This window comes from Equus przewalskii, chromosome 17 (genome assembly GCF_037783145.1).
Source record: "Equus przewalskii isolate Varuska chromosome 17, EquPr2, whole genome shotgun sequence".
NCBI lineage: Eukaryota > Metazoa > Chordata > Mammalia > Perissodactyla > Equidae > Equus > Equus przewalskii.
Genome location: NC_091847.1, coordinates 12,700,272 through 12,725,546, shown reverse-complemented (window position 1 = coordinate 12,725,546; position 25,275 = coordinate 12,700,272). Strand labels below are relative to the sequence as shown.

Genomic DNA, 25,275 nt, shown 5'->3' with positions numbered 1-25,275 from the left:
TACAAATAAGACATTCTGGCAAATAGGACAACTCAGTCTCTGCACATCTTTACACAAACCTGAGCAAGGAAACCTTTGGAGGTTTGCAACAGGCTGTCCTCTGCCGTAGACTTGAGAATCAAACCAGCTGCTCAGAGATTTCACAATGTCAATCAAGGTACACGAAGACACTCCTTTCGGCTTTGATAACCTTTTTTTTTTCTGTCTTCTAAAAATGGATATACAGCATCAGTTTTCAGCATGGGGCTTCAAGAAAATTTCATCTCAATAATCCTATCTCTAGACCCCAAACTAACACATTCTCTTTTCTTTGATGCAGAAAAGTGACCCTGCTTTGGATAAATTCCCCCCAATTAGTCACATAAACGTGATTAGTATTTCAACCCAAATTTTCTGAATGAAATGCAGCAATTCTTCCATGAGATGCTTTGATAGGTGCAGTTTAATTAAACTTGCTCAAAAATGATTACATGAGTGTGTGAGATCCATTTTCCTTGTCCCTCATTTTCTCACCCTGGTAGAAATTCCAGTCCTCAGCTCAAAGCCTTCCCCGCAATTACTGGTCTTAACTGGCTGTCCCTATTCCCAGCCGACACCCCTTTAATCCTCCTCCATGTGCATAAATAATAATGATAGTTATCATTTAATAAAAGCTAAATGTGCTTAACATACACGACCTCATTGAATCCTCTCACGACTCCACAGGATAATCATTATTACTGTATCCCTTGTACAGATAAAGAAACTGAGGCTAAAAAAGGGTAAATATTTGCCCAAAGCAACACAGCCAGTAAATGGCAGTGCTGAGATTCCAGCTTATATCTGTCTTACTCCAAACCTGAGCCCGTAACCACTAAATTTAATTTTTTCTCTTGGAATCAAAACATTTAGCCTTCTGTAGTTCCTAAATTAAATGCATGTGGGTATGTGTGTATATAAGCAACATTTTAAATATATGCAATTTATATATTATATAGTATAAATCACATATATAAATATGTATATACATAATTTATAGTATATTATATAATATATAGTATATAGTATTTAAGAATATTTATATATTATTACATATTTATAAATATATGAGGCTGCTCCAGACTGAATTTATTACTCCCAAGGCGCTCACCACCCCAACTCTACCCTCAACGAATGCATCTATTCTATAGGTGACAACTCTTCTTCATTTAATTAAGCTAATTAGTAAACCTTACCAGTTTTACCCGCCAAACATACTTTTGATTCATTCTTTCCTTTTCACTCACCTTGTCGCTACTTTATTTGACATGGTGAAATCAATTTACTGAGTGTCTACTCTGTGCTGGGCAGGGTTCTGGAGCCCAGGGATAATACTCTGTCCTTAAGTAGCTCATAGCGTACTAGAAAAGAAAGATATTCAAGAGAGTGCATCTCCATCCAGGGTGAAAGACGCATCAGCAGAAATTGCACACAACACACAGGCAGCCCCTAGAAGGGAGTGAGCAGCCCTGGCCCAGGGGGGTTGGGAGACCCCACCCACCCCCCACCCCAGAAGGGGCTGCCTTGAGGCTAAGTCTTGAAGGATGATGAGAAGGAGGCTGACAGGTGGGCAAGACTGAGTGGAGGCAGCAAAGGAGGGGAGGATGTGCCAAGCAATAGATACCACGTGAGGCCATGAAACAAGCACTGTGAAATCCCATCACTTTCCTCCTGGACTACAGAAACAGCCACCAGCTAGTCTCAGTTCTCTCCCTTATTGAAGACCACCTGAACACTACTGACAAATAAGTCCTCCAAAAGCATAACTGCCCTTCTCAAGAGCCTATATTGTCATAAATTATCAAATTACACCCAAACTGCAGCCTCTTATTTCAAACCCTTATGAATGATCTGTTCCCACATTTCCTTATCTTCACTATTACTTACCCAACTCCCCTCAAAAATTTCTGATGCGTCTGCTCCCTTGCTGACAGGAGATTCAACCCTACCTTACACCTTGTGAACCCATTCCCCAACCGAAGTCTAGCCATGCTTAGGACCCACTTCCTATGCCACCTATTCTTGGCCCTCTCTTACCTGCTCTAGCTGCCAAAACTGCCGGGAAATTGGCATCACAGACTCAGAATTTTATACAGAAAAAAACTTCAGCCCCATTTAGTCCATCTTCCCCATCTGTCCATAGTTACTCAAGTGGTGGGCTGTTCCTCCCTTCAGTCATTCAAGAGGTATTTGTTGGTTATCTATTATATGTAATTCTTCTCAAACTAAATGTTCTTTACGGACCTCATTTTCCCTTTCCCCTCCTTCCTCTCCACTGCCATCCTCCAAACCGTTTCTCCTCTTCCTGCATTCTATACAACACATGCCAAGATGGAAATTTCAGAAGCATCTTCTACTCTTTTTCTCTCTCTTTACTCCCACATCCAATTGGTCACCCAGTATGTTAATTCTCTTCGGAAAATATATCTAAATACACTCTGCTCTAGTCCCCTGACCTTCACAATGTCCCCACTGAACCACTGCAGCAGCCACCTGATTGATCATCTCCCCTCTGTTCTCCCCACTGCTGTCAGAGAGGTCTTCTCAAAACAGGGGATCAAACATCTACCGAGGGCTCACTCACCTGCAGGTACTGCGCTGGGCACGGGCAGTCTAAACAGGAACAAAAGTGTCTTTGACTTCCACCAAAAATGTGAGCATTTTGAGGGTGGAAGCTTTGGCTAATTTAATTTTCTATTGCCAGCACCTAGCCGATTACCCGGCACATCATCACTGATTGATAAATACTAGTTTGAAAGAATGAGTGAATGAATGGAAACTTCTAAGTGGTCACTGAAGAAGAAGGAAACAAGATTTCTGTCTTGAAGAAGGCAAAATTAGCTGAGAAGTAAAGACTCAGACAGTAGGTATAATACAGGCAGGTAGTTTGATAAATGGCACAAAATCAGTTGGTGAAGAGTCAGACTTCTCATAGTTTTCACTATAGTAAAATAGCCAGGTGGAAGGTTGGGATGTAGCAGCTGCTTCTCTAAACTCATTCTACAAAGAAAGTCCATTTTCAAAAAGTCTTAAGGGAATAAGTTGACATGGTGGTTGTTAAAATTACTATGTGAGAACTATTATGTGAATCTCAACACTATCCCAGGAAAGTACAGGGGAATTAAGCATGAAAGGAGAGGAGATCTTAGGTTGTACTTGTGTAAAATACAGAACCAGTAAAAACGGCATGTTAAGGACTAAGATGTGGAACTTACCTGTTTCTGGCTTGTAGTCATTCCCCTCATTGACTCCTTCACCTGGCTTGTTTAGGAGACGGCAAAAATCACCTTTCAGAAAATTCTCTACATTCAATGTGGTATCTCGGATTGGATCCTGGGATAAAAAAGACATTAGAGGAAATGCTGGTGAAATCTGAATCAAGTGTCTAGTTTAGTTAATAGTAATTTACCAAGGTTAATGTCATAATTTTGACAAATCTATCATGGCTACATGAGTTGTTAACGTTAGTGCAAACCAGAGGGAACTATCTTTGCAACATTTTTATAAATCTAAAATCAAGCCAAATTAAAAATGTATTAAAAATAAATCCAATTCTGAACTCTTATTTCCAAGACATACTGGGTAAGCAAGGGTCAGTCTGCGATTCAATCATGAGTGGTCAAACTGGAGGCCTCAGGGGGAAGGTGGTCCAAGGAATTTGTCTTTTAAAGTTCTCACCCTTTTCCCCCAAATCCTACCAGATTCCTGCCTCACTCCCATGCCTGGTCCAGACCCTGGACTCTCTCCCCTGCACAGATGCTCTTGTGGTCCTGTGTTTTATTTATATCGACATATTAATGCTTGCCTTTGCCAGCCTTTTCTCCGACCTCAGATCTTTGCACAGCACGAAAATACCTCCCACTCTGAGAATCACGCTGCCCTGCCTCCCTCCCCCTCTCTCTCTATTACATTACATCATCTCGTTTTAATGTCTTCCCAGCATTTAGCTCGATGTAAAATTACATCGTCCACTCACTTGTTCACCTGATTAATATCTGCCTCCCCCTCTCTAGGCAGTAAGCTCCCTGGAAATAAGGACCTTGCCTGTCTTGTTCACTGCTGATCCAGGGCTCAAAACAGTACCTGGCACAGAGGAGCTATTTTTTAAAGTAATAAATAAATACACTTCCTGAGACAAAAGTTTCTGTTACGTACTTTCTATATCCTCTCCAGCTCCTAGACCCACTGCAATAATGACTCAGAGAATTGCGGCAACGGTCCCTAAAATGATGTCTCATTCTCACATCCATCGGTTCATTAAAGAAGATGTTTCTTAAGCACCTGCCTGCTCAGTATAATGCAGAAATACATAGAACCAGAGTCTAGTCTGGGAAAGCCAAGCCACATGAAGGAAGAAACACCCCCCTTACTTACAGTAATCTAGCACTTTTTAAGTTCCTATACGCTATAGAGTGGCTAACCTTGTAGAAACTAGCATTTGAAAGTTTCCAGAAAATCACTTCAAGAGCCCTAACGCAGTGATTAGAGAGAGAGGGTCCATTGTATGTTCTCAAATTCTAAGGGGTCTGTGAAATACTGACTTCTTTTCCCAGTGAAATAAGACTTGTTTTATTTGAATGAAAAGAAACTACTCACAAATCTGCTTTTTATTTTATAAACACTTGTCTAAGTTTTAAGGATCAGACAAAATTGAAAGACTGGAATGACTAAGGCATGGCCCGTATTAAATTTAAATATTTCTAGTAGGCAGGTAAAAGGCGGCATCTCCATTCCCGGCTCTGCCTGCTGCTAGCTCAGCACCTGTGCACAGTGGGTATCGAATGAAAGAGCCATCCCAACCTCGTTCCCAGAGTAGACTGTTGCCCTGTCATGTGCTTCCCTTATTACTGACAGTTTACCATAATTATTTAATTTTCCACCTTCTCCTCATAAGCTCTGTAAACTCCATGAAGGTGAGTTCTGTTGATCTTATCCACCATTCTACACTCAGCACTTGGCACACACCTATCACATACTCCTCGCAAACATACGCTCAAAAATAACGGCTAAATGAGTGAATAACTGGTGAATGACTATACTCTGGGGAAAGAGACATCTGGGATGGGGGTGCCGAGCAAGAAGTTTTAGACATATACTGAATAGATACTAAGATGGGCTCTAGCAGCGAGGGACAAAAGGATTATCAGAGGCACATGATTAACTGCCACCTCCCCAAACCTCACAGATACTTTCTGAAATCCAGTACAATGATTCTCATTTGTTTACCAGACTTGCTCTTAGAAATTCACTTTGTTAAAGTAACTCTCATTCTCAATTTTGAGAGTTGGTCTAAAGTTATCATCTCTCATTTCTCTCCTAAAAATCCAGAAAAATTTGCATCAGTAGCCTTATATAGGACTCTTTAAAGGTTATCAATCCATAAAATTAATCATTTCCATGCACCTTAAGGACCAGCTTTCCTGAGCTAAATATCTTGAACACACCCAAGCTGTGGGTTCTGTGGTCTTATGAAAATGACTTTGCCAAACCCCACTATTAGCTGGAAAAGGTTACAGTTAGAGAAAAGGGAGTACTCGTCCATTGCCACTACCAAAGCATTATCAGACCCACAAGTTTAAGTTACAACAGAAAGGGCATAATAATTTTGAGTACTTCCTACATGGAAGACATGCTAGTTCTTGCACATAAGATTGATGGATGTGAATTTCAAAGTCACAGACTCAATACTCAGATGTGTAGTCATGTGACTGTATATGTACACGTATATAGATAGAAATAGGTATATATGTGTATTCTGTGCTCTTTTATGTGATGGCCAATCAGGTGTGGCCACAAGAGGAGACACAAGAGAGGCTCAGGGAAACAAAGATTATTATACTCACAGGTTCTAGAAACAGGAGGCATGGCACACCATGCAGGGCCACATGGGAGAGCACCAGCATCAGTTAGGAGGGGAGATCCTAGGCCACTGGCTTCACTGGAATTTCCTCTGGAAAGGCAAGGTGGAGCAGGGTAAACAGTTTAGGATGGCATAATTTAAATAATTTAGGCAGGCTCTAAACTATTGGAGTGGCCCCTAGTTGCCTACTACCTGGTCCTCGGATGATTAAGGAAGAAAAATATTGCCTCCTGAAGTGTACTGGCCAGATAGAGGAAGCATGGCTCAGGATTGGTTAGTTTGCATATTAAAGGCATGCTCCCGGCTGGGTCTTCTGCCATCTCTTAAGAATTGGCTAGTCCCTAGAAGGGCAGTCTCTCCTCAGCCAGAAAAGTTTTTTAAGATGTCAAAATATCACAATATACAAAATTAAAAATATAAACACTACAATGTGTATATATATTTAAACTGAGATAGACGTGTGTATGCATGTGTATCTATGTGTGTGCATTTAAATTTCTGACTCATCCTTTAGCCTGCCTAGTCTTGAATCTTCTGGGCACATTACAGTGTGTTTGTCTTGGTATTCCAGTCCAATTCTATGTGATTTCTCAGTCAGTTCACTCACATTCTGCTTAAACTCCCTCCCAAGTTTTCTCCTTCTCCCTTCCTCCCTGTAATCATGTCTGGTCCCCAGGGGCTCATGTCCTGACACTCCAAGTTAACAAATCAATCCAGTTTTCATTGACCTTCCACTTGTTGTTCAGCCCAAATGATTATTGCTAGGGAGAATGCAAACCAATTTAGTACCAAGGGGAATTGGGGCAAATTTTTAAAGAAAAATACGATTTTCTATATAAACTATCCCAATTTTTTAACTTTAGTAACCCTTTTATAAAAAAAAAAAAATTAAACACTCTATGCACCCCTTTTCCCCACCAAAAAAAAAAAAAAAGATGCCTACTAGCTAACTTAATTGCAATTTCTGTCCTGGACTTCTAAAGGGTCCGTGGGTGAGATTTTAAGATTTATAAACCTCTTTTTCAAACTGAAGCCAACCCATTAATACTGTAAAATCAATTTAAAGGCATAGTAATCTGAATTTTTAAGGGACTAGGGATAGAATAATTTAGGATGAAATGGTAGGAAAAATACCTGAGTGAAACACAAGAGTAAGGCTGTTGCTTTGAGGAATGCTGTGTTCCTGCACGCAAGTGCACCAAGTGACATGGAAAGTATATTTCTCACTAAGAAGAGTGATCAAACAAGTTTGGAAACACATGTATATGAAATTTGGGTTTTATTCAATTTCCCAAATCGTCCAGGATCCAAAGGGGGCGAGAACATAAAAACGGAGACTTCCTAAGGTCCTCCACTGGCTCTTGTTTCTTCGGTTTCCTCCGGGGTTAAATCAAAATTACTAGGACTCCCAGTCGCACAACCTGAATCTGGCGCAGGCTCGGGCCTCCACTCCCCAAGGGGGCGCTGCACAACACCCGGTCGCCAAGTGAAGCCGAGCACAGGAGGCCGGAAGTATTTCCGCTCCGGACTCATTTCCACTCCGCAAGCCGCGAGCGCTTCGCGTGACGTGTTTCCGGTTGGCTGAATTGTGCACGTGTGTCTCAAGAGGCGATAACGTCATCAGGGAGAGCTGAGAAGCCGGCAGTGCCGCCTCAGTGAAGGCGTCTCACCGACAGCATGTCTCATCTACCGATGAAACTCCTGCGCAAGAAGATCGAGAAGCGGAACCTCAAACTGCGGCAGCGGAATCTAAAGCTACAGGGTGAGACCGCTGGGCTCGCGGCGTGCGTGGGGGCTGAGGGAGCCCATGCGTGCGCCGTGCGCGCTGGGCGACTGCGGGGCCGGGCGGCGCGGTTCCAGTGTCCCCAGGGCTCCAAGGTGGCGCAGGCACCTGTCCTGAGAGCACGTGGGCTTCTCCAGAGTGACCAGGCGGCCTGGGGCAGCCGCGAGTCGGGTCCTAGACCGCTCCGACCTTTCTGAGCATCAGTTTCTCCTGGCAGAGTTGGAGCGGGAGGCCTCTGGACTCCCTTCCCGACTTCCAGCAGTGCTTCCAGCTAAACCATCCTGTTCCCCTTCCACCCTCCCGGTTCTGACTCTCACAGCCTTCAGGTCCCGCCGCATCCCCACCCCTCACCCGTTTCAGTCAGACACGTGGAGCTTTCTCCTCTCCGTACACCCTCCATTCATAACATCTACATGTCTACATTTTTTCAAAACAAGCTCAGTTGTCACCGTTTTCACAGAGCTTTCCTGATACCACTGCCTTCTCCTACCCACCTCCAGTCTTGATCTCTCTCGACTCTGTACCACTTCCTCATTTTCAGCTCTTGGTGTCTCTCCTGCACATGTCCAGCGGAAGGCTCTCTCGTGCCCTCTCTTCCCATCACTCCCAACTTTGGATTATAAATTCCTTAAGACCTTCTGTGTATTTGCATCCTCCACAAAGACTTACGTGAAAGGGTTTTTGCCTGAATGTCACCTTTCTTACCTACCTCGTTTGCAGTCCTAACTTTCTGACAGTGAGTCAGAGCTCTTGATGATGTTCTGTTAACCTTTTTGGCTCTGGTATAGGATACAGATCTCCGAGGGCAAGGGTGAAGGCATAATGCATTACCCCAGTTAGTGTTCAGCAGAGATTAATTGAAAGAAATCCTGGGGGACAGGGCACGGTTGTGGGTTTTAGGAATAATGTTTTTGAAGTTCCCTTATATGTCTGTTTCCTATAGAATAATACAGCATTACTAACTACTTCTTGGTAAAGATAATTAAAAGAAGGTGTTTACCTTTTCTATATGTAAACAGAGAAGTTTTTGTAAAGACGTTTTCGGGCATTTATATGTGATAAGTTTTGACAAAGAAGTGGTTTCATCAACAGAGTTTTCAGTTCACTGCTGTCTCGGAAAATTGAGGTTGAATACTTTGAATTTATGTTTATATGAGAAGCAGTAGTGTGAATAAGATGTAAGTCTTTTTTAATATATCAGTTAATCATATGTTTATCAAATACCTAATATTAAAATGTTTGTTTTGTAACTGCCATTGTGTAGTCCCATCTGTTTAAATATTTAACCTCATTGGAGTTTTCCTGTCCCAGACTCTTAACTACTTAAGGACAGAGATGTCGTTTTATGAAGTTAAAAGATCAATGCAGCTTTCCCTTTTCCAGCATTTTTCCTTAAAGGAAATTTAGTTGTTCTGCAGTAGAACACCATAAAACTGCAAGTGGTTTTAATAATAAATGTGAAGGAGAAGCGAAAGCTAAATCATTTCAGTCCTGGAAGCCTTGGGATTTCTCCTGTGGGATTTCAGTGTTTCTGCTTAAACCTCTTCTTTGTCACAATGTGTGTTCTGTTTTTAAACAGCGGCCTCGGATGTGAGCCTCTCGGAAACTCAAAATGGAGATGTGTCTGAAGACACACTGGGAGGGGGAAAAGTAAAAAAGGCCCTCAAACAGTCTGTGAAGGCGGGCTTGTCAGAAGCCCAAAATGGAGCTCTGTCTAAAACAATGGAAGGTGGAAAAGTTAAGAAATCACTGAAGCAGTCTGTGAAGGTGGGCTTGTCAGAAGCCCAAAATGGAGATCTGTCTAACGAAACAGTAGAAGATGAAAACGTTAAAAAATCCCCCAAGAAGTCTGCCATATTAACCAATGGGGGAGCAGCAACACAGCCTCCTAATTCGGAATCGAAGAAGAAGAAGAAGAAGAAAAAGAGAAAAATGGCGGATGATGCTGGGCCTGGTAGGTACCTCATTTTCTTTGCACTCAAGCCGTTCACATGTTCACACAGTGTTTCACGGTTGTCACTCCCCCTTCCCTGTGTTATTGTGTCCACGTGGCAGCTGGGAATCCCCTGCACTCACTGTGTACCGGGGACTCGCCCGAGAGCTAAAGGAGCCATTTGGGAGGGGGAGGCTTTTAACTGTCCTCAGAGTGCCCAGCCCTGCATCAGGTGCTTACATTCCCTAACGACCTTGAAGGAAACCTCACGCTTACATAAGAGTCTTCTTAGAATTCTAGAAATTTGCTTTGCTTTTTTGGCAGTTAGCTGGGCTTTTTATGATAGAACACATTCTGTGGCATAGTATTCTAGGTTTACCTACTTGCGAACAGAGTTGTGGAGTTACTGACACGGAAGAAATCGGAGCTGGTAGTAGAATCTGTCTTCTTGGGCCTTTGTGTATCATGTTGTAGGACTTTGCGTTAGTGATTCTTTTCATGTACTTTTTTGCCCTGTTCCTTTTTTCCTACCATAAATTCCTCTAACTGAAAGGAGACTTAGTGATAATTTGGATATGCAAAGTGTATAAAATAGCAGGAAACTTCTGAATAAATGGAACATGAGTTTCCAAATGAGTAGAATGGCCGGGATAGTTTTGGCAGAGGAGAGAAGGGCTGTTTTCTTTTGGAGGAGAACTGGATTTGAATGAGCGTGGGCGACAGCAGCCATTTTGATTGAGATATCAGCAAGCAGAGATTTCAAGGGAGGCTAAAACAGGTGTCAGCAGAGTCTTCGGCCTCCTGCCTGTTTTTGTAGATACAGCTTTACTGGAACACTGCAGTGCCCATTTGCTTACTTGGTCTCTGTGGTGACAGAGAACATATGGCTCACAAAACCTAAAATGTTTGCTCTGACCTTTTATAGTAAAAGTTTGCCAACACCTGGGTTAGAATGTCCTATTCATGTATCTCATCTGAAATAAAATTTCATTGAGAAAGAGCTTTGAACTTTTCCAAACATGCATGGCTTTCTTCAGGCTGCCAACAGACTGATAACATTTATAGGTTATAAGAAACTGCTTAAGCAAAAATAGAGGAAAGCGTGAGGATTAGACATTACAGTTTTTATTTAGAGTGATTGTAGTGCCTTAGAGCTCTCATTCTGAGTGTGCCTAAGGGAGTGACGATGTGTCTCCTCTCAGCATTGAGGTGCAGGGCTGGGAGTTTTAACCCTATTGCTAAACTGCAAGAACCGTTTTAAGGAAGACAAGTGATAAGCCACAGGACCAGCTGGTGATATCCATGGCCTTTGAACATGTGGGTCCTACAGAGCTGACCGTTTCCCAGAGGGTGGTAGTCAGGTCCAAGAAGGAGGCCAGTCCCGGGCTACAGAGTCCTGAGTTGTGGTCTAGGTCAGTTCTCTTCTAACTAGTGTCACTATTGCCATCCATTTTTAAAAGCCCAACATGGTAGTTAACCCGTTTGACCCAGAGTAGAACATTGAAGAGTGTGGTGCGAGATAAGACTGGAAAGAGAGTTTAGGACCACATTATGAAAGTCGTGAATGTAGAGGCAACAAGCCAGGAGGCTTACCTTTCCTGCCCTCACCACTTACTACATTCAAGGAACAGGCCAGTTTCTGTCACCCAGCCAAGTGGATTGTTGCCCACCCTTTGTAGTCTCTCTCTAGTCACATGAACAGTCTTTGCTATTTCTGTTCATCTTTAAAACAAAATTAGCTTTTATAGAAAATTTATGTTTAATGGCATAGGAGGAAAAATCTGTGTTTGTTATGAGGTTTTAAAGAATCTATACAGTCACATGTCACTTAACTATGGGGGTACATTCTGAGAAATGCATTGTTAGGAGATTTCACCATTGTACAAGCATCATAGAGTGCATTTAGACAAACCTAGATGCCGATAGCCTACTGCACACATGGGCTCTATGGCACTAATCTTATGGGACATCTGTTGTGTCTGGTCCGTCGTTGACTGAAATGTCGTTATGCGGCATGTGTCTGTATTAATCACGTGCTTTTTTTGTCTCAGTGAAATGTATAGAACTCGGTGTAATTAGTATGCTTAAATTGTTCAGCTCAAGTTTTTAAATATTTCTTGGTCACTTAAGATGGTATAATACCTTAAGAAGCCTAAAAATTGTTTTCTTGACAAATCTGCATGTCCCCATGGGTTTTTAAATATAAACAAATCTTTAATCATAAAAAAGAGACATTCTTAGCAAGCTTTTGAAATTATGCCTCTTGGTCTTACACATCTTTTATTTTGTGATCTCATTTGATGCTTTGATTTTAAGAAATGGGGCCAGCCCGGTGGCACAGCAGTTAAATTCACATGTTCCGCTTCTCAGCGGCCCAGGGTTCACCAGTTCGGATCCCGGGTGCAGACGTGGTACCGCTTGGCAAAAAGCCATGCTGTGGTAGGCGTGCCACGTATAAAGTAGAGGAAGATGGGCATGGATGTTAGCTCAGGGCCAGTCTTCCTCAGCAAAAAGGGGAGGATTGTCAGTAGTTACCTCAGGGCTAATCTTCCTCAAAAAAAAATTAAGAAAAACTTTTGGGGGGGGTGTTTTGTCCTTTAAAACCAAGATACCAAAAAAGCAAAAACTGAAGACAAAGAGGAATCTGAAGAAGGTGCCCAGGCTCCTGAAGAAACAGAAAACAGTGTGGAGAAGCCAGATGATGGAGAACATGACAGTGAAGTGCCCAGCCTGCCCCTGGGACTGACAGGTAACTTCTGGAAAGTTTTCCAGATCTTAAAAATGTCATGCCTCCCTGGATTGCGGTGTTTGAAGGTTCAGTTGTGACTGTTTATCTTCCTCATTGTATGCCTGAGTTCTTGTTGTTTCTTTTTCTATTTTTTTCCTTTCCTTCATTCGTAACACTAAATATTTTGCTATGTACACAAACAACTTCTGGGATCCTTTGTTCCTTCGGTTTGTCATTTTCTGTATCTCATCCCATACCGTAGTAGGAGAATCATTGGCGCAGGAGTCTGGAGCCCAGAAGTTTAGTACTGGCTCAGTTACTGATAAGGAAGAAGGATGAGATTAACATTACTGAGGGCCTGTGCTGGGTTGACCTCTTTTGGCCTTTGGCTCTTTGTCTGTAAAGTCAAGAGTTTAGGCTAGCATGAGTTGCTCCTAACCAGAGATGTCCAGGAGTTACTTGAGTGGTTTGGTTTGAGATTTTTGTTTGTTAAAATGTTGAAGCCCAACCCCAGACGTGCTCAATCAGAATGGCAAAGGCTCTGGCAGTGGTTCTCAGCCAGGGCAGTTTTGCCTCCCAGGTGGGGTGACCAGCTCATCCCAGTTTACCCAGGACTTGACCAGTTTTAACATTGAAGGTCCTGCATCCCATAAATCCCACCTCTGTCCCAGGTGGCCTGTGAGGATTGGCCACATCTTTTGGTTGTCAGAACTGGGGGCAGGCTACTGGCATTTAGTGGGTGGAGGTCAGGGATGCTGCAGAACATCCCATAATGCGAAGGACAGCCTCTCACAACAGAGAATTATCCAGCCCACGATGTCCATAGTGCCCAGGTTGGCAAGACCTGGGTTATAGCCAGGGTGTGTGTGGGCTGGGGAGCTCACGGGTCATTCTGATGCCTTCACCTGCTGCAGGTCCACAGCACGCTTGCTGTGTGGGTTCACTCTAACAGTCTGTGTCTGCACCTGACTCTTCTCAGTAGTCTCTTTAGAGTTAAATTAACAACACTTTCGATTGACTTCAAATTCAGTTGTTATTATACTAAATGTTTTCACTTTTTATTTCAGATTTCTTAAACATTTCGTTTTTCTCTGAACTCTCTCCCAACCCCGCCAGCCTTGCCATTTTCATTTCATACAAGTTCCTTGATTGTACGTCCTCTGCGCCCCTTCTTATTCTGTCACAGTTTGGGCTCTGGGCTATAAGGTACACCGCCGTCAGCGGTGGAGAAACTTCAGAAGTGCAGGGTTGTCGTCTTTATATATAGAAATGGTTGGGGATTTGGCTTTTCTGACTGGAGGAAGCTCTTCTAAGCTTGACTCCAACCCAGTGATGCCTTTAGTCAGCAAAACTAACTTAGGCAATTATAGCAGTATTAACTGTTAAAAAAAGGGGGAAACTTGCTAATGATAAACTGTCTTCTGTTTAGGAGCCTTCGAGGATACTTCATTTGCTTCTCTGACTAGTCTTGTCAATGAGAACACTCTAAAGGCAATAAAAGAAATGGGCTTTACAAACATGACCGAGATTCAGCATAAAAGCATCAGACCGCTTCTGGAAGGCAGGTATGATCCACATTGATGTTTGGGCTTTAATCTGTTTTCAGTGCCAGTAGTTCAGAAAGGAAATACCAGTATGTTCGGTTGATTTTGCACTGTGTGTTGGCTTATGTATCCAACCTGCTTTAAAGACTTATTTGCTGATGTCTGAAGAAAAGCGTTCCCTTCTGTTGTATGGCATGTTTCTTATTTCTGAGTTGGGTATTTGACGCAGGTGATTGCTTTCAGCGATGGAGAAGGTGGGGACTTGGTCTTTTGTTGCTCATGTTCTGGCGTTGATGCCCAAACTATATGCGGTAGTGACATGGTAGGTATTCAGTACATGACTTGTTGAATGAGTAGACTAACTGTCTCTGACCTTTCCTGTCTTAATCCTTAGGGATCTTCTAGCAGCTGCAAAAACAGGCAGTGGCAAAACCCTGGCATTTCTCATCCCTGCAGTTGAACTCATTGTTAAGTTAAAGTTCATGCCCAGAAATGGTAAGTCTGTGATCCACTGTCTTTGCGGTACCTCACTAGAATTATTGTAGCGGGTACGCACTCCTGGTGATAACTGCAGGCTGACTTTCACCGCGTGTCATTGTTGCCTTTGTAGGAACAGGAGTCCTTATTCTCTCACCTACGAGGGAGCTGGCCATGCAGACTTTTGGTGTTCTTAAGGAGCTAATGACGCACCATATCCATACATATGGGTTAATAATGGGGGGCAGTAACAGATCTGCTGAAGCGCAGAAACTAGCTAATGGGATCAACATTATTGTGGCCACACCAGGCCGTCTCCTGGACCACATGCAGGTAAGAGAACACTGTTATGTAGTCCCTGTCTTACTGTCTTGTGTGAAACCTCAACCTGACAGCTAACAGTTTTTCTTTGTCTTGTTAGAATACCCCAGGGTTTATGTATAAAAACCTGCAGTGTCTGGTTATTGATGAGGCTGACCGTATCTTGGATGTTGGGTTTGAAGAGGAATTAAAGCAAATTATTAAACTTCTGCCGAGTAAGTAGGTGGCATCTGCATGTGGTTTGCAAAGTAGTTGGAAGTAGGTGAGGGTTGCTCCTATATGAAAACTGTTAATACCAGAATTCTAACATAGCCGAGTGAGCTTGTGTCAATCAACCTTAGAGGTCGTCTGCAATGCAGCATCAAGCTTACTAGTAACTTGTTACAGTGGTTTTGCCGTTTTAGAGGTTATAATGCAAGTTACACAGTCCTTACACGTCATTCCAGTCCACATCCGCAACCCCATCTTCCTTTCCTTACCTCATTCTAGCGTCTCCCAGGTGGCAGTAGACTTGTGGCCTTCTGTGTTGTATTTGAGTTGTACATATCTTGGTTATAGTATTTGCAACATTGTAAGCTGCTCATATCTATAATAAGACCATAATCTCCTTCATTAGAGAGTTTGTTTTTTAATGCTTTGTTGAGGTTATAATTGACATAATCTGCACATATTTTAAGTAAACAATTTAAGTTTTGCCACGTTTATACCTGTGAAGCCGTCACCACAATCAAACAGTGAGCATCTCCGTAACCCTCAAGCTTCTTTGTGCACATTTGTGATCCCTCCCTCTCACCTTCAGTAAGAACAGCCCTCACCTGCTTCCATCAACTGCTCACACACGTCTGCCTCCCAGGTGACATTGATCTGCCTTCTGTCACCGCAGATCAGTGTGTGTTTTCTAGAGATTTGTATGCATGGAATCATACAGTATAAATTTGTCTGCTCAGCAAATTCTTTTGCAAGTCATCCATGCTGTTAATATGTATCAGTAGTTCTTTATTCCTCAGTTGCATTCTATTGTGTAAATGTACCACAACTTGTTTATCCATTCACCTGTTGATGGATGATTGTGCTGTTTACGGGTTTTGGTTATTACAAATAAAGTTGCTGTGAACATTCATCTACAACTCTTATTATGGGCATATATTTCCTTTTTTCTTGGGTAACTACCTAGGAGTGGAGTGTTTGGTGTATGTTTAGCTTGTACCATTTTGCTTTCTCATCGGCAGTGTATGAGAGTTCCATTTCCTTCTATTAAGTCTTGAAATTGGGTGGTGTTAACCCCCACCTTTGTTCTTTTTCAGATTGTTTTGGCTATTCTTGTTCTTTGCATTTCTGTATAAATTTTAGAGTCAGTTTATCAATTTCTACCCCCTAAAAAATCTGGTATCTTGGTTGGGATTGTATTGAATATAGATCATTGGTGGAAGGCAATACTGAGTCATTCAAACCCACGAATAAGGTATACCTCCATTTATTAGCTCCTTCAATTTCTCTCAGCAGTGTTTTAGAGTTTTCAGCACACAGGTTTTTTCACATCTTTTGTCAGATTTATCCCTAAGTATTTTATTAAAATTTTAAATTGTTCATTGCTTGTATATACAAATACAGTTAATTTTTTAATTTTGACCCTTTATCTGGCAAGATAATTATTACTATACTCAATGGGATTGTTCAGTATGACCTTCCAGATGAAGCTAGACTTTGGAGTTTTCTACCTAGGCAAACATACCACCTACATGTAAAAAAATAAAATTCTTCACTTACTTCTTTTCTTGCCTGACTGCACTGGCCAGCATCTCCAGTACAATACTGAATAGAAATGGTGAGAGAAGACATCTTGTCTTCTTCCTGATCTTAAGGGGAAGGCGTTCAGTCTTTCACCATTAAGTAGGATGTTTGCCATAGATTTTTTTGTAGCTGCACTTTATCATATTGAGCATGATCCCTTCTGTTTCTAGTTTGCTGAGATTTTTTAATCAGAAATAAATGTTACATTTTGTCAAATACTTTTTCTGTGTCCTTTGAAACTGTCAGATGTTATTTCTTTAGTTTGTTAATATGGTAAATGATATTGGTTAACTTTCAAATGTTGAACCAACCCTGCATTCCTGGAAAAACCCCACTTGGTTATGATGCATTATCCTTCTTTATATATTGAGTCACTGTGCTGAAATTTTGCATCCATGCTTATGAACTGTCGTTGGGTTTGGGATCAGGGTAGTGACTGACTTCAAAACATGAGCCGGGAAGTAGACTCTCTTCAGTGTCCTGCAGAGTTTGTGAAGAATTGGTAATATTTCTTCCTTAAATGTTCGATAGACTTCACCAGAGGAGGCTGTTGGGGCTGGAGTTTTCTTTACGTGAAGATTTGGGGTACAATTTCTTTAATAGATAGAGGCTGTCCACGTTTTCTCTTTCTCTTGAGTGGCCTTTAGCAGTTTGTCTGTCAGGGAAATTGTCCACCGTCTAAGTTGTCAAGGTTGTAGACAGAGATGTTCATGATGTTCTCCTCTTAATGTCTATAGTGCTGTCATGTCCCCGTTGTTCAGAGTTCTACTTGGAGCATTTGTAGGTGTGAAGCAATTCTGAAGATTTCCTGAAAGATTTGTGTTACCTTTATTTGCATCTGTTTCAGCACGCAGACAGACCATGCTCTTTTCTGCCACACAAACTCGAAAAGTTGAAGACCTGGCAAGGATTTCTCTGAAAAAGGAGCCATTGTATGTTGGTGTTGATGATGATAAAGCTAATGCAACAGTAGATGGTCTTGAGCAGGTAATTTGTGTCAATATCTTAAATTTTAAGGATCTTCCTTGGTGTTTCCTTGTAACTGTTTGGAGGATCATCCAAAAAGCAGATGGATTAATTAACTTTTAATTCGAATATAGTAAACTTGGTATTGGGTCTCTGGCTCTTTGATATAAACTATCTTGAACTCTGAATAATTTGCTCGGCTCTCTTTACTCTGTCTCTCAATATGGCTTGCCACGTGGGAGGTTATTAATCACTACCAATTGTAGATGCAGTAAAAAAAATTTGTTTATTAATCTCTTGCTTGGAGACGCAAAGTGAGTTAGAAGATGGAGAGACTGGTTTCACCCACGTAGCTTTAGCAGATTGGAAATGAGATGACAAAGGTCTAAACTAGGTTGATTAAAAATAGAACTTTAAAGGGGCTGGCCCTGTGGCCGAGTGGTTAACGTTCTGTGTGCTCTGCTTCAGCGGCCTGGGTTCACGGGTTCAGATCCCAGGCGCGGACCTACACTGCTGGTCAGCCATGTGGGCGGCATTCCAGATACAAAATAGTAGAAGATTGGCACAGGTGTTAGCTCAGGGTGAATCTTCCTCATAAAAAAAAAAATAGAACTTGAAGATTGAATCTTTTGTTGAATAAAATATTTTGCTGTAACAATTTAGCTTAAAAACCTTTCATTTGTTGTCTAATTTTTAAAAATATATTCACCCAGCCTTGTTACCTTGTTTGGGACGGTGCACTTAAGCTGTGGTTATTTGAGATCTTGCTGTTAAAAACCTTTTTAGAAAAATGAATCATTGATACGCCTTGAGGGTTCTAATTAATAGGGGTGTTAATATATTACGGTTGCAAGAACTGTTGATAACCAGTAATCTCGGAAATATGAAACGTACTTAGTATCCAGTGTTCGCAGCCAGTAAAAGGAATCGAAAGAGCTGAAGATTAGTCTTATGTTAGGAATGCTTGTTAGAATGAAGGCAGTGGTTTTGTTATAGGTAAGGCATAACAGTGTGTACGAATACTTACCTTCTGTGCTCGCCATCAAATTATGTTGGTTCATGAAGCTGCAAATGTCCATTTGCTTATTTCGTATCTCCTCGTTTGAACCACTTCTAGGGGTACGTTCTTTGTCCCTCTGAGAAGAGGTTCCTCCTGCTCTTTACATTCCTTAAGAAGAACCGGAAGAAGAAACTAATGGTCTTCTTTTCTTCCTGTAAGTCTGTGAAATACCACTACGAATTGCTGAACTACATCGATTTGCCTGTCTTGGCCATTCATGTAAGTGATCACGATGAGTTTATTGAAAATAGGCTATGCTTATCAAGTTATATAGGTGGTGGGGTTTAAGCTATTGCTCTCTCCTCTAAACATAGTTCCAAGTAGTTTGCTCAGCATTGGGTGATTGATCCTATGTGGAGGGAGCTTTGCTCGGTGTGGAGGGGTGAGGACCACACAGGAGTAAGAGACGCCGTCCACTTGGGGAAATAGGACGTAGGCCAGAGAGTGCACTTGAAAGAAAGCAGGTTAACAACGCCACAGTCTGGGCGTCTACATCTGGCCTCCCGGACACAGCCTCCAGTGTCCAGCTCTGATGGATGTTGTGATTGGATTCTAGGGAAAGCAGAAGCAAAACAAGCGGACCACCACGTTCTTCCAGTTCTGCAATGCGGATTCAGGCATATTGTTGTGCACAGACGTGGCCGCTAGAGGGCTGGATATTCCTGAAGTCGACTGGATTGTGCAGTATGACCCTCCGGATGACCCCAAGGTAACTGGCATCCTTGGGGTTTCTCCAGAGTGGCTCTCACTAAGGACTGTGCTTACTCTCCACGCTCTCTGAGGAATGGCACATTTCACATTGAGAGGTGTCTCCCTTGGTCGTTCGGTCATGTTTTACTGTGCAGCCATTGCCACGTTTCTCTGCTGCTGATAATATTTAGGGCGTTTGCAGGACTCACAACGGGTGTGCACAGAGATGTGAGAGGCATCAGTGGGACTTCAGTTAGGAACGTTACAGGCTTGGAATGATGTGTTAGGAGCAGTAGGTGTCAGAAGGAAATACAGTTTGCTTACAGAGATAGGTAAAATTCTGTAGCATATGTGGTAAAATAAGTTACATTAAGTATTTTAAACAAACAATAGATTATGTAAATTATCAGCCAGCATTTAAACACGTTTCACAAAGCCGTTTTGAAGATGAAGCACACTTAGTAGTCATTTTATCAGATCATAGAGTTAATGTGAGTGTCGTGTCCAGCTTTCCTTCGGCCTCGGTCATTGCCCTGTTACCTTTTGGGGATGGTGCAAGCGGAAGGAATGGTGGGCCAGCTTTGGGGAACGTGGTGATGGTCTGTGTGGCACAGCCCTGGAGGCCCAGCACCGTCTCATCCAGATGTGCTGACACACACTGTCCACTACCGTGCAAGTCCCGGGAATGCAGCCCACCACAGGTTCTGTGGAGGTCCGTGTGTAACTCAGGTTTTCTCTCTTCACCAAAGGAATATATTCATCGTGTGGGCAGAACAGCCAGAGGCCTAAACGGAAGAGGGCACGACTTGCTCATTTTGCACCCCGAAGAGTTGGGTTTCCTTCGTTACTTGAAGCAATCCAAGGTAAAGATCTTTGCTTGGAAAATCTTCAGTTGGGAGCAGATTGCTCTTGTTGGGCCTCGTTTGCCAGTGCAGACAGCAGTAAGCAGCATTTCTAGATGTGTCCAAGGAGTCATGAGTCACTGCAGTGCTAGGAGGACAATGGTTACAGTGCATAGGTAAGCAGATGAGGTTTCCTGTGGGTCCAGCTGAGGAAATGTGAACAGGAAGAACTCCCCACACAGCTCAGCCCTGGAGCTCTGCATTGCTCAGCGGTGCGTCTCGTGTCCCCAGGCTCCCCTCTCCCAGCCGTCCAGCCCTGTTTGAGACCTCCACTCCTTCTAAGCTCCCTCACACCTGATCATCTCCAGCTCCTGCTCCCCTTCCTCCATCTTCTCCACGTCTCTCCATCCTGGTGTCTTTCCCTCTCACCTCACCGGAAGCTGTGGGGTCGCCCTTCACTCTACCTCTTCCTCTTCCTTCTGGCCCTCGTTCGTCAGCTCTGTGTGTTACCTTCACTCTCTCCCTGGCAGTTAGCTCTTTACCATCTCAAGTCTCACTAAAAAAAGAGCTTCAAGGCTAAACCCATTCTCCTACCACCACCTCCAGGGTGGCTACTGCCCTTTGCCTTTCTTCAGTCTGACTTTTGAAAAGTGCTTTGTATCTTCTCCGTTTACTTTCCCCTCCCCCTGATCTCCAGCCCCCCTCATCTGACTTTGACCTCCTCCTGTCCACCAAGTCTGAATTCGTTAGAGTCCAGTGGCCTCTTTTTTGCTAGATCTTATAAACATTTGTCAGGCCTTCTTTTTTCTGACTTTTGCCTCCTCTTTGGCCTCCCTGGTACAGTCTTGCCAAGTAGATTTTCCTCCACTGTGCAGCTAGGTACATTTCCCCAAAATTGCCCTACAGCCTTTGCATGTTTTCTCTAGAATGCCCTTTTCCTGGTTCTCTGGATTGCTCTGGTTTCAGCTAGCTTTTACCTCTTCTGGGAAGCCAGCGCTGATCTCCTGCCCTCCCTCGTGTTCCCCCAGCACAAGGGCTCATCGAGTTGTCATCTTATCACTTACCTGTGTCCCCGGCAAGACTGCACGCTTTCTGAGGCTGGGCCCAGGATGTGGGCTGCATCCCACCAACCCCCAGCACGCAGCACAGGTCTGGCACTTTCCAGTTATCTAAGAAGTGAAGACTGCTTTCCTTCCTGTAGGAGTTTTTGGCCACAAACCCCAGTCAAGTCACAGGGCAGTGTGCTGTTAGGGCAGCTCTCTTGTCATGGAAGGAAGGACTAGTGGTCCTTCTGACTGGAAGCTGCAGCCTACTTAACCATGTCGCATCCGTAGAGATCCTTATTGAGAGTAAAAGGCTTCTGAACGTCGATCCCCCCTGGTATACTAATCTTCCTGCTTTTATTTTCTAGGTTCCATTAAGTGAGTTTGAGTTTTCCTGGTCCAAAATTTCTGACATTCAGTCTCAGGTATGCTCTTCGTCCCAGCGTCAGCTTCGTCCCAGCACTGACCGTGTGGTGTTTCAGCAGTGGTCATTGTCCTCCACATCTCCTTTTTCATCAAATGAGAAATTTGGACTGAGTGATCTTTTAGGTTTCTTGCTGTGCTGGTTACCACATTCATGTACTCTCTACCTTGTTCTCGTCAATAACTTCCAAGAACTTTGTCATTATTCTTACTGCAGCTTGATTGCATATATGACAAAGCTTAGAGCAAGTGTTTTTTACAGGATGGTTTTGTTCTAATATGTACACAATCTGCTTTCCTATTTTATTAAAACCAATGTGTCTTTCCATTTCAGCTTGAAAAATTGATTGAAAAGAACTACTTCCTTCATAAGTCAGCCCAGGAAGCATACAAATCGCACATTCGAGCATACGATTCCCACTCTCTGAAACAGATCTTTAATGTGAATAACTTGAATTTGCCTCAGGTTGCTGTCATTTGGTTTCAAGGTGAATCCTTTTGTTGATCTGAGTATCCTTTTCATTGTTGCTATGAATTCATCCGGGACCTAGGGGACAAGAGCTTGATGGAGAAGCATTTGGGCTTAGTTCCTGGGTTATTTTGTGCTCTGGCTGAAGACTGGAGGCCCAGGTGTTCGTCCTGGTCCCCGTCTGCTTGTCTGCGCTAGCACAGAGTAGGCAGGGATTCATTATCCGAGTGGGGATTGCAGAAGGAATGACTTCGGCCTTAAGAAAAGACCAAGGAATTTGACTGGCAAACAGTGGGAGCCAGAGGAAGTCGTAGATTCCGGAGAGAGGCACGGAGGGTAAAATTGCAGAGTTGCGTGTTTAGGAGGCTTCACCGTACGGGGGGGTGTGGAGGAATGGGATGTCCTGACGCTGGAGAGACCACGAGGCCTCCCGAAGTTTTTATCCTCACATGGCCAGTGATGGACGGACTTCATACAAGGAGGGTGCAAGATCAGCAAAAGAAAATAAAACTGAAGTGCTGCCTGAGGTAAAATGCAAAGGGAGTACCTCCAGTTGTTTCTGTTGCAGTTTATAATGTGTGCTTTACTACCACATTTTCAACAGAAGCAGCTGAACCAGCTGAAGTGAGGCCTGTTGGTTAACACCCCGGCGGTACCTCCTAAGGGGACTGGAGGACCAAATCTGGGTCACCATCCCCAGTGTAGGCATCGCAGAAATGTCTGTTGTGATGAATACACGTTGACTCCTGTGAAAGGAGGAACAGCTCCTTGGCTGGGTTAAGCATTCCTGAATCAGCTCCGAGCAGAGGTGAAAGTCATTTGTTTTGACACGGGGTATTTTTTCTTATGTTCCTGTAAATTGCAGATTTCCTTCTTAAGTCCTTATAAATAATTGTCTTCAGTTTCATTGTGTGGAGAGAAGAATGAATATGACTGTTACACTGGGCTTAAAATCAGACCTGCTAATTTTAGTTCACGGTTACGTGGCCACTCCTGATTTTCTGGAAATTTGCTGCCCAGGCCCGAGTGTGCACGTTTTCGTAGTTCAGGGAGAGGTTGTGGTAGAGGGACAGCAGTGCGCATGCTGGTCTGTTCTCTCATAGATGTCGCATTGGAGTTCATTATCTGTGTGTTGCTTCATTTCCTTAACGGTCACCTTTAGACGTGAACAGCAATGAAGGCAAGCTTAAAAAGAGGGGAGGCGGTGGCGGATTCAGCTACCAGAAAACCAGGAAAGTCGAGAAATCCAAAATCTTCAAGCACATCAGCAGGAAATCGTCGGACAGCAGGCAGTTCTCTCACTGAGGACGCCCTGGCCTGCCTTCCTTCGTGTCCTGAAATGCAGTGCTGTCCTGCTCTCTGCAAGGAGTGTCTGTAACCAGGATTTGGACCGTTCTCATGACGGCAGAATTGGACTTGGGTTGCAAGCACGCAGTGCTGTCTTTCCCACAGCTCTCTTTTCTCTTGGGAATACAAAACAGAGCTCACCTTTTCTTGATTGCCCAGCGGTAAAGCAAGCCTTTTGGTCTTTGTTATGATGCTAGGGTATTTTTAAGTTTCACCCCCCCGCCCCAATTTGTCACTGTTTTACTGTAATTCTTTTGTGCCTTTCTTTCCTGGTGTCTGAAGTCTTGTGGCGTGCATTCCTGTACCAGCCTGCTGTAAAAGGCCGATGACCTAGCATGCTGGTGGCAATGCCGAAAACTGTCTTGGTTTACTCTCTGCTTTTGGCTGTTTCTCGGACCTTAACAATGGTTCTTGACCCCTGCTGCAAATGCCGCCATGCCACAGGGCAGCAAGCTCCAGGGGATGCCTAAGAAGCCACCTTTGGCTAAAGGTGGCATCCATTTTTATATACGCCAGATTTTAAAACCATGAGCATTTCTCAACTTTTTTTAACATCGAGAAATGTGGGTTATTTGTCATAGTTTGAATGAAGCGCCCCTAGCAGTCCTAACATTTGAGAGGGGGCAGAATCGGATGTATTGAGCCTCATTTATACCAATATAGGCGTAATATTCTGTTTTTTATTTGGTAACTTGGCAGAGACTTAAAAAAAAAGTAGTCACAAAGAGTGGTGATGCTCCTCATTTGAGTTTGTCTCCAGTGGTTTGGACTGGGCGAGCCCTCCTAACTGCAGTTATTAGAAGGCGGGGCCGACTGTCAGCAGACTCAAGGCCCGGCCAGCCGACGGTGCTGAGCGCACACAATGCTCTTACCTTTTTGGGAAAAATTACTTCTTCCAGATCCATGAAACAAAAATAGATTCACAGTGAAAACTGGAAATGAATGGAGTTCAGAAAGAGACGATGGTTTAGTCAGATGGGTTTTCTTGTTACAGGAGCTCTTAATTTCTAGTATGTTTCATAGTTTGTTTTATTTCTAGTGTATTTTATAACTACAAAGTGCTTATAACATTTTGTAGCAATTCAAAACCAAAGTACTAGCATTGTTTTGCTGTTGTGCCACTTCATATTCATAGACTCCTAAGTCCGCTGAGAACATCAAATTAGAGGAAAGAGGGCGATAAATAGCATTTCAGTCGGAAAAGAAAAGAACGATATTCTGCCCCTGGGCGTGACCACTGTCACCTAGGTGGACCTGTCCTAGGTTTCAGACCTCAGCTGCCGCATTCCTCATGCTTAATTACTGTTTCTCTGTCTAGTAACTTGGTTTTCTTTTTTGTTTCAGAAATAATCATGTTTCAAAAACTAGACTAAAGCAAAAGGAAGAATATTTAATCACTGAACAGAAATAAATACTGTGGATATTTTGGTATTTAACTTTCCAGTGTTTTGTATACATTTTTAATTTTTTTATCCAATGAATTCATCCTCTGCTCACTATTTGTAACCAGCTTGTTTCATAACATGTCGTTTTCCTGTCATTAAACAGTTAGACCAGCTTTGTATTTCATTGATTGCTGTGCTTTGCTGACCTTGCTTAGTCAGCCTGGATTTGGGTTCTGGGTATCTGCTTGTGCCCGGCTGGCGCGCTCTGTCTCAGCATGTCCCGTGACCCCTGTTTGTCTTCCATCGTTGACCTCCACCATGTAAGGCAGTCTCCAGAGATGCTGAGAAAAGTATACAAACAGAGGGTAGAAAGACTGTTCCTCTTACACTAACGGCTTCTTTCAGGTACTTGCTGAGTTCTGTGGGAGATTCTGCTGCAGGATGGTCCGGACTAGGGACATTCAGACCACCAGATGACCAACCTGGCCAGATTGAGCTGTGAGGGAGCCAGTTACTAGAATCAGATACCAGGTCGGGGCAGCACCGTCTGCAAGGTTCATTTGTACAAGGAGAAGGGATCCTTAGGTTCCTGTGC

General features: G+C 43.2%; 1 protein-coding gene across 1 annotated transcript; it reads left to right on the top strand.

The window, feature by feature from the left end:
- Window positions 1-7,415: 7,415 nt before the first annotated feature.
- On the top strand, window positions 7,416-24,853 carry DDX18 (DEAD-box helicase 18). The gene is given in 15 exon segments (XM_070581173.1): window positions 7,416-7,640; window positions 9,241-9,615; window positions 12,203-12,343; window positions 13,752-13,887; window positions 14,261-14,361; window positions 14,477-14,676; window positions 14,765-14,879; window positions 17,303-17,442; window positions 18,539-18,700; window positions 19,038-19,190; window positions 19,921-20,034; window positions 21,425-21,481; window positions 21,814-21,947; window positions 21,949-21,989; window positions 23,111-24,853. Coding segments are annotated over 15 exon segments (2,097 nt in total). The 5' UTR covers window positions 7,416-7,555; the 3' UTR covers window positions 23,254-24,853.
- The last annotated feature ends 422 nt before the right edge of the window (window positions 24,854-25,275 follow it).